The following is a 12,112-nucleotide window of genomic DNA, read 5'->3' as shown; positions in this document are numbered from 1 at the left end:
TTTTTTAGATTCGGTTTTAGTTTGTTCAGAGGAAAAAAAAAAAAAAAAAGTAAAAAAAGCTAGTTTTCTTGTAATGAATGAAACTTTTTTAATCGTTACATTATCTCATTTTTAAAACTTATTTTTTTAAAACTTAAAATCTAATTTTTTAAGTTTTGTTTCAATCTTTTACTTTTTTTGTTTATTTTTACGTTATTTTAATATATTTATATTTATTTCCATATGGAATATTAAATCAGGAATATTAAAATTCTTAATACATATATATAATATTGATGAGATTCTTATGTTTCGAGATAATTTTAATAAGTGAAATTTTCAATATTTATAAGACTGAAAGTTATATTGACTATAATTTTTTTTTTGATTTAAATAAAAATAAAATGATTAAAATAAAAATTAACAATAATTATTAATTATTATCTATTTCTCATCAGAATAATGATAAAATAATAAAAAACCAGAAAGCAATAAGTAGATAATAAAGTTATAAATTTCTAATCTCTAGTGATATGGCATTATAAAGGGATAATTGTATTTTATATTTCTTTTTAAATCTTCATTAATTTGAATCACTAGAGAGATTTCTTTTTCCCAGATTCTTCTTTCGCACGAGGAGGCTTCTTGCTGTTTCTGTTCGTTGCATTGCGGTAGATCGATGTACCAGAGTTCAGGGTTACGTTGTAAGGCCTCCTCGTTGCCGACCAAATCTGCAGTCGCACGTGCGCCGCGTTAATCAACAACGAGAAGTGATATTTCATCAAAAATTATTATTTTAATTCATTAATTTCTTCCCATGAAAATTAGAAATACCTACGAAATTGATCTTTACTATTTATTGGACTCTATTTTACATTTTTAAGAATTCTCAACTTATGACGATATATATAATTATTTATTCAATAAAAAATATATTTGTCTTTTTATTCTCTTTCCATTATCGATATTATGAGATCAATATTATTAGAATTTTCTTTTTGCATTAAAATTCTTTTTAGTTAATTTTGGGTTTGTTACAATTCCTAGGAATTTTTAAAAAATCAGTATCTAATAATTTCTAGAATATTAAATTCCTTTTTTAATTGAATGAATAAAATGAACAAAATTTTTCCAACAATTTGAATAAAATATTTATTCTAAGATCAATTGAAGGTTAATTTTCCGCGGCTTAAATTCTAGCTAGAAGTTGTAAAGCAATTTTTCTACAGTTTTGTAAAATTTTCACGATCTAATTATCTATAGTTTTACTTTAGATGACTTCCAACATACAATATATTATATATAAAAATTTAATTTTTTTAAAGAGAAAATGTTTATGTTGAAAGTTACTGAATTATGTTTGATGTAAAATTATTTTCTATATATATTATATATTTTTTATTCTTATATATATAATGATTCCCTATATATACTTATTTTATATGCTTTGAAAAAATTAATTTATAAAATCTGTATTTAAACAATATTAAGACAATGAAATTCATCGTGATACGTAATTATACGATATCGATAATATTGAATGAATGAAACTATAATAATATCTATAATATTTATGTGGAAAATAATTAACTTTAAATATTATGTACTTATAAAACATTCCATTTGTTTAAATTTCATGAAATTGTAAAATTCTTAATTGTAGAAAATAATGAAAAAAAAAAATGAAACAATTCTTTTAAATCATATTTTATAAGTATAAATTGATTGCATAAAAAGTAAAAGATTACATAATACTATTAATATCCATATATTGAATTAATTTTCATTCTTCATTTCATTTCAAAGCTTTATTTTTCATCTTTGTTTCTTAATAACTCAATTATGAAACAAAATCAGTTTCCATCTTTTTTTTTGATTTCCTTTCTCAATATCTGATGTTCTTCTGCGGAACATGATTGATTGTCCAATAATATTCATTCTAGAATATTCACCTAAAGTTTCATTGGTATTTATAATAAATAAGAAAAACGCAACTAGTTTTCTTTAAATTTTTCTTAGTAAAGAACAATGTTATTTTCGATCACATCACCTAATTTTACATGCATATTAAATAACAATGAATCTTTTAGCTTTTATGCCATTTATAGTATCTAATTGTTAATTATCTTTATTCTGTTTTAACTTCATTAATCATTTAAAATTTTTTATATGATACAATTGCTCATACAAAATTTAATTTTTCTATTTTAGTTCCTTTAGTTTTATAAATGGCAATTAATAAGTTAATATTAATTATCATCGAAAATAAATATATTTATATGCATGAAATTTAATTTTTTTTTAAATCGTAATAATAATAATCGTAATAATAAAAATTCTCTGTAGAATTGTAATTTTATTTTAAGAAAATGTTAAAAAAGAATTTTTTTCTAGAAAGAATTAAATTAATTAACTAAAAACCTATAATGTTCATTATTTTCGATATTTTGATTTATGATATATCGATATATTTTTATTGTCTTTAGTAATTTTCAATTAATAACTGAATTCTATTTACTAGTTTCCTAGAAATCATGGTAATCATTCTAATGGTATGAATCAATTTTAATCAGACAAGTGAAATATTACTCACTAGCATTGATAGCTTGTTGGTTTCATTGTTGCATATAACATGAATATAATAATCTGTTTCCTTTACCAAGTTGTACAACTGAAAAGATAAAATTAATTAATATGTCATTAATATGTTATTTTTAATTCAATCGATTAAAATTATATTGATATTATTTTAAAAATAAATATAATTGAAATTAAAATCTGTAAGAGGATCTTAATCAAAGACAAAATTAAATTTTTTTTAAACTATCTTAATCATCAAATTTATTAAATTTAATATTAAAATTTTTTAAATCATTTTAATAAATATTAAATATATAATTATAAATTTATAATTAAATTAATAATTTTAATTATAAATTATAAATATATAATTATAAATTATAATTTTAATTTCAAACTATCTTAATTATAATTCAAAATAAAATTAAAAATAAAATTAAAACTTTCAAAAATATAATTTAATAAAATTTAAAATTTAAATTCTTAACCATCGATATGATTAATTTAATCATTATAGTTTTTCTCTTATTGAGAAGTTAAATAGAATGAGATTAATTTTTGGTAATTTTTAAGTTAATGATCATATAATTATTTACTATTATTATTTTTTTGATATTTTTGTTTAGATTAATAAAATAATTTTCTTGTTAATTGCATTGTGGATGATATATATCTAAATCTTATATTTTATTATCATAAAATGTATATTTAAAATCGATGATATATCATTTCAATATTTTTCCTTTATTTTTTCTGTACATTCATGGTCGATTAAAAAAACAAGTTAGTATGTTGAAGGAAGGATTCGGTCATGGAATACATCAATGAATTGAGGTTAGTATACAGGTCAGCCAATAGTAGCATGATATAATTCAATTGTTTCGATTGAGTGATCTTTCTTGCGATAAAATTGATTCTATTATTAATTTTTTATCTTTTCATGTAATAAGAATTGATGTACTATAAATGTATTAAATTGGTTACATGTATTAAATGTATTAATAAACGTAATCATTGAATTTACAATTCCCAATATCAAATTACATATATAATGTTCAATATAATATTGTTAATTTGGAAATTTATTAAAAATAATTCATTTTTCTTCCATTTCTTCCAAGTTGTTTTTTTAAATTATTATATTACAGAGAATTTTTTTTAACAAATATATGATCTATTTAGATATAAAAAAAATAATATTTTTTCCTTCATTATATCCAATTTCATTTTTATCAAATTGAAGATTGGAAAAGTTAAAATTATGCATGTTTGATGTTGGTGCATTTTAAAAAAGTTTTTTTTATTTTATATACACATGTATTTATTTATCAAATAGTTTAAAGATAGACTATTTTCGTTGAATCAAATATCTCAAAATGTAGAAAAATCAGATCAAAGGATGTAATAAAATTAGGTCATGTAATGCTTGATCTTTGGCATGAAAAATATTTAAATATAATGTGTAACTTTAATATATATATATATGTCACATGAAAAATTATTTTTCATTATTATTATTATTATTTTAATTATTATTATTTCATTTATTCAACATATCAAATTGTTTAGAGTTAAAATTTTCGTCTCTGATAAATTATGAACATAAATTGACATTTATGTTCCATGTTTTTTAAAATTTTAATTAAGGATTGCAATTATTTTTTGTAAATAAAAAATACATGTAATAAGATCAATAAATAAATTTAAAATATTTAATATTAATCCAATAAATATAAATTTTTTTATTTATATATAAATATTTTTTTTTTCATTTCACAAGTTTGAAGTAGAAAGTTTTTTAACTAAGAAATTCCCTGTTCCATTTTTGATAAATTTATGCAAAATTTTACGGTCGTACGAGCTTTTGCGTCAGAAGCAGAAGCAAAAAGGCTCTTTCGCGAATGTTTGACCCGGAAATAGCGAAATTGATTCTCACTGCTTACCGTCTGAATCACGATTTTATCTACAATTTCTAAAACAATTTCTTTTTATCGAATACAAAAATATTACTTCAATCTTTTTACTTTTTAGTAAAATTAAATTTAATAAAATTTTTTATCTATGTAAAAATTTATAATATGTAAAAATGTTTATAAAAATATTTATAATAAATATATTGTGTATTCATATAAATCCATATTTGTAAGATTCAATGAATAATAATGTAGTAAAGATGAAATAGGTGAATAGAGAATTGGGTAACGCTCTCAATAAGTACGTCCCTGGGTTTTGGTTGTCTCTGTGCGAAGGTCGACCCTAGAAAAGTTGGCCAATAGCCAACAAGCGGCATGCTAGGTATCTTCATAGGGGAAATAAATTCACGGGCAAGAATGCTTCGTTTTCAGTTGTTCCTGACATCAAAACGAACCGTGCACTATAACATGTCTCTTTCATTCTCTGTCTGATATAATCGAATAAGATCCTCTATGTATATTCTTCTTTTTATTCTTATATGTTTATTAATTTAATAATAGTAAATAATATATTTACTATTATTATTATAAAATTAGAAACAAAATATTAATATGTATTATATATGTATGCAAAACGATAAATTACGATCTTTATAAGACTTTCAAATCTTTTTCAATGTAAACATATTTTTTTAAAAAACTGAGTAAAAATTTTTCGAAAAAAGAAAATTAATAAATAAAAAGGGAGTTGTTTTTTTTTTTTGCATATTCAAGGGAATGAAGATCAAAAAAAAAAAAAATGCAATAGACATCAGTATATATTGTAAATAAATAATAATATATTGTACTAGTATAATATCATTTTTGCATGATGATGACGTTAAATAAGTAATGGATAATAAATAATAGCCATCGGATTAAAGGACTGAATCAAAATTCCGCTCGTTGATCAACTGATAAATAACAATATATGAGAAATATTTCGAATAAAAAAAAAATGATTCTGATTTTTTCGAAATATCATTAATAATATTCTAAAATTGACTGAACAGTTATAAAAAAATTTAACTGCAAAAAAAAACTTTGTATTATATTTTTTTTTAAATTGTTTGATTAAAAAAAATTGATAGTCTAAATATTTTGTTGAATGTGATATTAAAATAAATTATTAATTTGAAGAAAACTATAACAAATTTAAAAAAAATTTTGGATTATTTATCAAATATTATATAAGATAAATACTGTAATATAAACTTTATTTTCTTACAATAATTGTATCCAAATGTTTCTATAAATTTTAATAATATTTTTATGTATTAATAAATTTTAAAATTTATTATCTTATATATAATTTCTTGTGTTTATACCATTTTAGATGAAATGCATTTGTAATACTCTTTCACTAAGCTTCTTATAATACATTGACATAATTAATAATTAATACAAACGTTGGAGTTAGAAATCTGTATAAAAATTCATATGATTATGAATAAAGTATGATTATAAATTATTTATATGCATATTGGATGTTGTGAATTTTGAAAATATATATTATAAATTGAAAATTTAAATATTGAATAAAATTTCATTCATATTTAGCAAGAAAACATAAAATTATATCATTGATTGATCTATTTGATTATGAAATTTAATTTTTTATAACTAATATACTTTTATCTATTGGAGAAATTTATAATTGAATAAATAGAAGGATGCAAAACAAAGTTACTTATTTATTTTTTTCTAGTTATTTTTAGAACTAGTTTTTTTATAGTTTTTTATGGATTCTTTTAAGGACTCTTTCATAAATTTGCCTTTAAGAAAGAGCTACGATTTACTTAAACATACAAAGGGAAGAAACTGAAGTGGAACAACAATCATTCTGATTTATGGGTGCTACGAGAAAAGATTCGAATAGCGAATTTCTTTTGTCCCGGTTGTGTTTGAAGGCGAAAGCCAGGATTGGTCACGGATAACTAAGTACTTGCTTTCTTTAAAAAAAATTTTCATATTTTTCTGTGTTGCTTGGTTAATTGTCTCTGAGCAACTTCTCTACGCCATTGGTTGGCATTAGTGCCACTACATGGCTCAATTTCTCGAAGAAATACCATATGGTATTGTTAGCATTTCTTTTGATTGATCTAGACTTTCTACCAAAGAATTTTATTCACAAACGTTGAATGAACGTATTCACGAGTATTAAATGTACTGGAATAAGAGTTTCACGAAATCCTCAGGTCTTTGTTCTTATAAAAAATTATAAGAAAATAAAATTGAGAGGATGTTGTTAAAAGGATATGAAAAAAAAAACAAAAAAACAAAAGAGGAAATTAAAAAAATAGATTCTATTAATCTGATTGAGATTCATTCCTACATCAGATCATAGGACATATATAATAAATTTCAAATTCTTTTGTTTCTCAACAATTGTAATTTTTGCATCTGATTATTTATTAATTAAACTATTATTGTTTGAAGTTAGAAGATTAATCATGATTAATTTAATTATGTAGGCGATTTTTTATTAAAACTAATTCGAAATTGGAAAATAATTGTCATCATTGTTGAGTTACTCTATGTAATTTTATGAGACTAATTTTGTTCTAATTTTGAAAATTTAAAAGTTATGGTTAAACTCTTTTTATTGCACTGAAATTGGAAATGGAAAAAAATAGTTGGATATAGTTATTTTTGATAAATTATTGCAATTTTTCTTTAGTTATGAATTAAAAAGTAGTGGAAAAAAGGTAGGAGATGCAATTTTATGGAAGCTTCGTACAAAGTTTTCCTTGGGGAATACCTGTTCTTGTATGAAAGTACTTGGATCTTTGTTAGGAATTAATATAAAAACTTGGATATAATATAAAATAATATAAAAACTTTATCGATTACATTTACTTGGTTATATCTTTGTTAATTTTTATTACAAGTCATGTTATATTAAAAAATCTTTCAGTTCCTTGAACGATATTTATGCTTTTTTGGAACGAAAAATTTGACAAGATTTTGCTTATGTCTAAGTTATATAAGTTATATTGTACTTCTTTATGCAGGAAACATTTTAATAGTCAACAGTTATTTATCATTTATTGTGAATGCACTTATAAATGGATGCATAACTATAAATAAACAAATGTATTGCGCTTTAATAAATTTCTATGTTATATAAATCGAATACTTATTTCTCTTTTTTTAATATTGTTTTTTTTTTTTCATTTTTGGCAAGTATCCATGCATGTGAACGAAACGAACATACCAATTGAACAGATGACGCCATGATAGAATAGCGAAAGTTTTGTAATATCACAGGTGATGTTCTAGTATGCACACGAGCGTGCAAGAAATTATTGCGGGCTTTTAACCAGTTCAAATATGGATCGATTTTCCGATTACGTGATAATAAGTTTCAAAAATGATTTCCTATAAAGCTGCTATTTTCCGCAATAACAAATATGTAGGTTTCGAGTCAAATTTTGATAAATGTTTTGAAGGCTTTTTTTCAATTTTTCTTTTAAAAAAATTTAATTTTTATTTCTGTATTTAAATGATAGATTAAGAAATATTTTAAAATAACTTTTAAAAATGTTCATTAATGTAATTTCAGCTAAAAATGTCGGACAGAGACTAGAGAACGATAGTGACATATTTCTTTTTCGGAATATATAATCTAAATCCTGCATATCTTTTTGATGATTGTTTGAAAGATTGTTTATTGCAGACTGTGTATGCTAATGGTTCCTCTTCTTTTTCCATTGTCTATTTACTTCTGAAATTTCAAAGGGAATCAATCTATAATGAACACTTGTTAATTGTAGCCGCCATCTTTGTTGCTTAACTAAGTAGGTTAGGTATTCTTATGACGTCAACCTGTGCAATATATATTTTGCCACAATTTTAGAATGTATTAATTCATAACTAATATTGTTAAAAGTTACTATATCTATTTAGATTAAATTTCGTAATTTTATTCTTTATTTAATATTTTGTGCGATAAATATTTATAACATATTCTTTTTATGCGTTCTTTATATATTTTTTGTATCCTTCAAAAGGAAATAGAGTACAATTATAAATTTTCAGCATTATAATATAATCATAGAATCAGCATTAAAGTAATTTTGAGCCTTTGATTGTAGTCTATTTGACAAAGAATTGAATATGTATTTATATTACTCGCAATTACTAATGTAACTATTGGAGATTGTGATTCATTGTCAGATTGAAATCCAATCTACAATCCCAATCTAAACTTAACTTTGATTCAAATTTAATTCAAATATAAAGTTAAACCTCATTTATGTCAATCTGATATAAATTTAATCTAAATTATTTTTTTATATGGTCGAAATTTTTTTAAGTACTAAAATTGAAATTTTCTATTTCAATTTTATTTTGACTTATTTGAGGATTTTCAGAAATTTCAATGAAAGACATCTTTTTTTTTCCCTCGAAGAAAATTTATCAAGAATTAAGAATAATCACTGTAAATCAATTATATATTTTTTCTGATATCATTAGGTTTTAGGTTAGGTTGGATCATGATTTAGCAATTCAATTGTAATTTATTTCAAATAAATAAATTAAAATAATTCTGGAAACGAAAAAGGTTTAAAGTTGCAAAATTTAAAATGAAACGAAATGAACCAGATTTGGATGTAGCAATATACTTCTTTGGAGCTATCGGTCAACGTTCAGGAATTCCATTAGTACGATGAAACTCAAGCGGCAGTTTCATAGATGTTGATGTTATTTTTGAAGCGTGACTTGAATAATTTATCTGCGAGTATCTTTCATAGAATGCATCGCTTTTTTTTTGAACGATTATTCTTCCTGTTGACATCCTTACATAATCCTTTTTTTCTCTTCTGCGTTCTCTCATCCGTTCTCTTTTTTTAGGACTATATCAATATCTTTCAACATATTTTTACTGACATTTTCTTTTTCAAAAATTGTACTTTGGACTTTTAAATCTTTAATTATTGCTTCTTCAAAATATCACGAAATTTTTTGTCATTTTTTGTCAAATTAATTTTTTTTATTATTCTGGAAAGAAAATAATATTCTTTTGTTTAAAAAAAATCAAAGAGAAATATTCTATACACGAAGAAAAATTTTATGAAGGAAAAAGTTACTAGAAATTATTATTGATTCATCAAAATGATTGAGATGACAAGACGTAATTTTCTTTTTTAATTTCGTTTTTTCCACTTGAAAATACTGCTCAAAAGAACAAAAAACATAAATCGCGCAGATAATCTGCCAAATGTCACTAATAATAAATCAATAATTTAAGAATGCGTCTTTCAAAATTCTCAAAAAACCATTCACTCAATTTTCATTCGTCAAATTATCTAATTTTAGAAATTTTTCTTTCTTCTTTTTTCTTTTTTTTTTCTATATTTTTACTATAAATCTGATTTTGTAATTCAAAACAGAAAATAAAAAAAAAACATCAATATACAAGTATGTATCAGACAAAGGTTAGAAAAGATATCATCAAAATGTTACTAGATGAAAGAGTATTAGTCACTATGAAAATAAGCTAAATTTTAATTATCTCGGAAACTAACTAGATTGAATTAAAATTAATCTATCTAAGGGATTATTTCGAAGAAATTTTTAATTTCTTGAAAAAAAGATTATTTCGAAAATAAAAATTATTCTTATTTCAAGTTTAATTTTAGGCAATGCCAAAATTGATATTATCTGTTTTCAGGAACAATGAAGCTCGAACTGATGGATAGGGAGAAAGGCCTGGAGCTCTTTGGAAAATTTATACGAACGAAAAATGTGGAAAGTCTTCAGGATGACCAAGAAAAAACTGGACCTGAGCCACTGCATCCGACCGATTCCAAGCAGAAATTACAGGTGAGTTTTATCTTTTAACAAAAACAATTTATTATTTTTTTTTCGACCCATATGTGATCTTAAAAGACTGAAAGAAACATAATATATAATTGCATAGAAAAAAAATACAAGAATAAATTTTAATTTTTGTAAATACATTATTTGTATTAAAAATTTAAGAAAAAATAATCAATCAATTAATTTATCTTACTGAAAATTTTACTCCATAAAATTCTTTTCACACTTAATTCGAATGGCTTACAAAAAATCTGCGTATAAAAAATTTACAATTTCTCATAAATATTCTCATTTTTGCAATTCGATATTTAAATTTCCTGATAATTTAGAAACTTTATTTATATCTATAAACATTATAAATATCGTTTTTGTATGAATGGAACGTTTCGACAATAAACAAGTCGATACAATAGACTCACGAGCAAATTTAAATCGTCTTCTCGTATCTGTCAGAACAGTTTCTTTCCACGAAGAATGACATTAAGATTCTAAATTTTTAAGGAAAAGAAACGTCCCATGTGTATATAGTATCCACCTGCGCGTATCGATTTCCGTCTATTTTTAACAAGATTTTACAACCCCTTGCGTTCAACTCCTACGTCTCTTCAGATTCCCTTATCCTGGCCCATCAATCATCGCAGGCAATAGGGACTTAATTTCTTTTTCTGCAAGATGAAACACTTTCCCTCTTACATTTCATTCTTTTTAATTTAAAAATAAAAATAGAGAAAATAATATATTTCTCGTTTTCCGAAATTGCTTTTATTTGAGAATATTGATGAATCTTAACAGTCAACATCGATTTTTAATTTATTTCTAAAAATTTCTTAAAAATTTCCTTTCCCTAAATCAATTTTGATTCTCAACTTTTTTTTTTTTAAATTTTGATTCGTGTTTTTAATATTCAAATAAGTTGTTCTTTATAGTTTCATTTTTGATTAATTTAATAATTTGATAGAGAATCGTTCAAAAAAATTTTCGTGATGTAACGAAACAAGTAACTTTTCATGATTTTTTTTTCTACAAATATAACAATATAGAAAAATTGATGTTATGAAATTTTTTATATTCTCCACATAAAAATTCGGAATATATACAAATTATATCTCTCTTTTTTTTTTTTTTTTTTATTTCTTTTCTGCATAATGTGCAAACTCAAAGCATTTCCCACGAATTTTTTCTTTTAAAAGTAGAATAGACGGGCAAAGTTTTCAACCGATGTTGATCACTCATTTATTGAGAAAGTTAATTTCGAAACATTTTCCTTAGGCAGCCATCTATTGTTTCTCGGAAGTTTAGTGGAAATTTCACGGAAGAATTCGCGCTTCAACAAGACATTGTGAAACACAGTACAATATTTGAATAACTTTATCGGGAACTAGGCCACGGATGAGCAGACGAGATTCTTTTTTTCTATTGACCATAAACTTTTGTTTACATACTACAAACTTCCAATATATCAATGATTCTCATTTTAATTTTCTTTTTTTTTTCTTTTTGTATTAATAATATGAAATAATATATACATTTAATTCAAATTTCCTTCGTTTTAGAAACCATAACATCATTCTTCTATTAAATTGCGGAAGAAAATAATAATGATTATAGATTGATGATAAAAGTTTGAATGAAAATGAAGTTTTTTGTTTTATAGAAGTGCCTGACGACTCTGGACTTGACATCCTTGGGAGTTGGCTCCTGCGTTGGGACAGGAATGTACCTAGTCGCGGGGATGGTGGCGCGCAGCGTCGCCGGCCCAGGTGTCGTCATCTCGT

At 23.3% G+C, this 12,112-nt stretch overlaps 1 protein-coding gene across 1 annotated transcript in view; it reads left to right on the top strand.

Moving 5' to 3' along the window:
• Nucleotides 1-12,112, top strand: part of LOC102675152 (cationic amino acid transporter 2) — a 36,052-nt gene that overhangs the window by 6,223 nt on the left and 17,717 nt on the right. Inside the window, 2 exon segments of the mRNA XM_031515084.1 lie at nucleotides 10,189-10,340; nucleotides 11,992-12,112. Of these exon segments, the coding sequence (XP_031370944.1) occupies nucleotides 10,194-10,340; nucleotides 11,992-12,112 (268 nt within the window). The 5' untranslated portion in view covers nucleotides 10,189-10,193.

The sequence above is a fragment of the Apis dorsata genome, unplaced genomic scaffold, assembly GCF_000469605.1.
Source record: "Apis dorsata unplaced genomic scaffold, Apis dorsata 1.3 scaffold_4, whole genome shotgun sequence".
Taxonomy (NCBI): Eukaryota; Metazoa; Arthropoda; class Insecta; order Hymenoptera; family Apidae; genus Apis; species Apis dorsata.
Note: the sequence above shows the minus strand (reverse complement) of the source record. Positions and strands in the feature narration are given on the sequence as shown.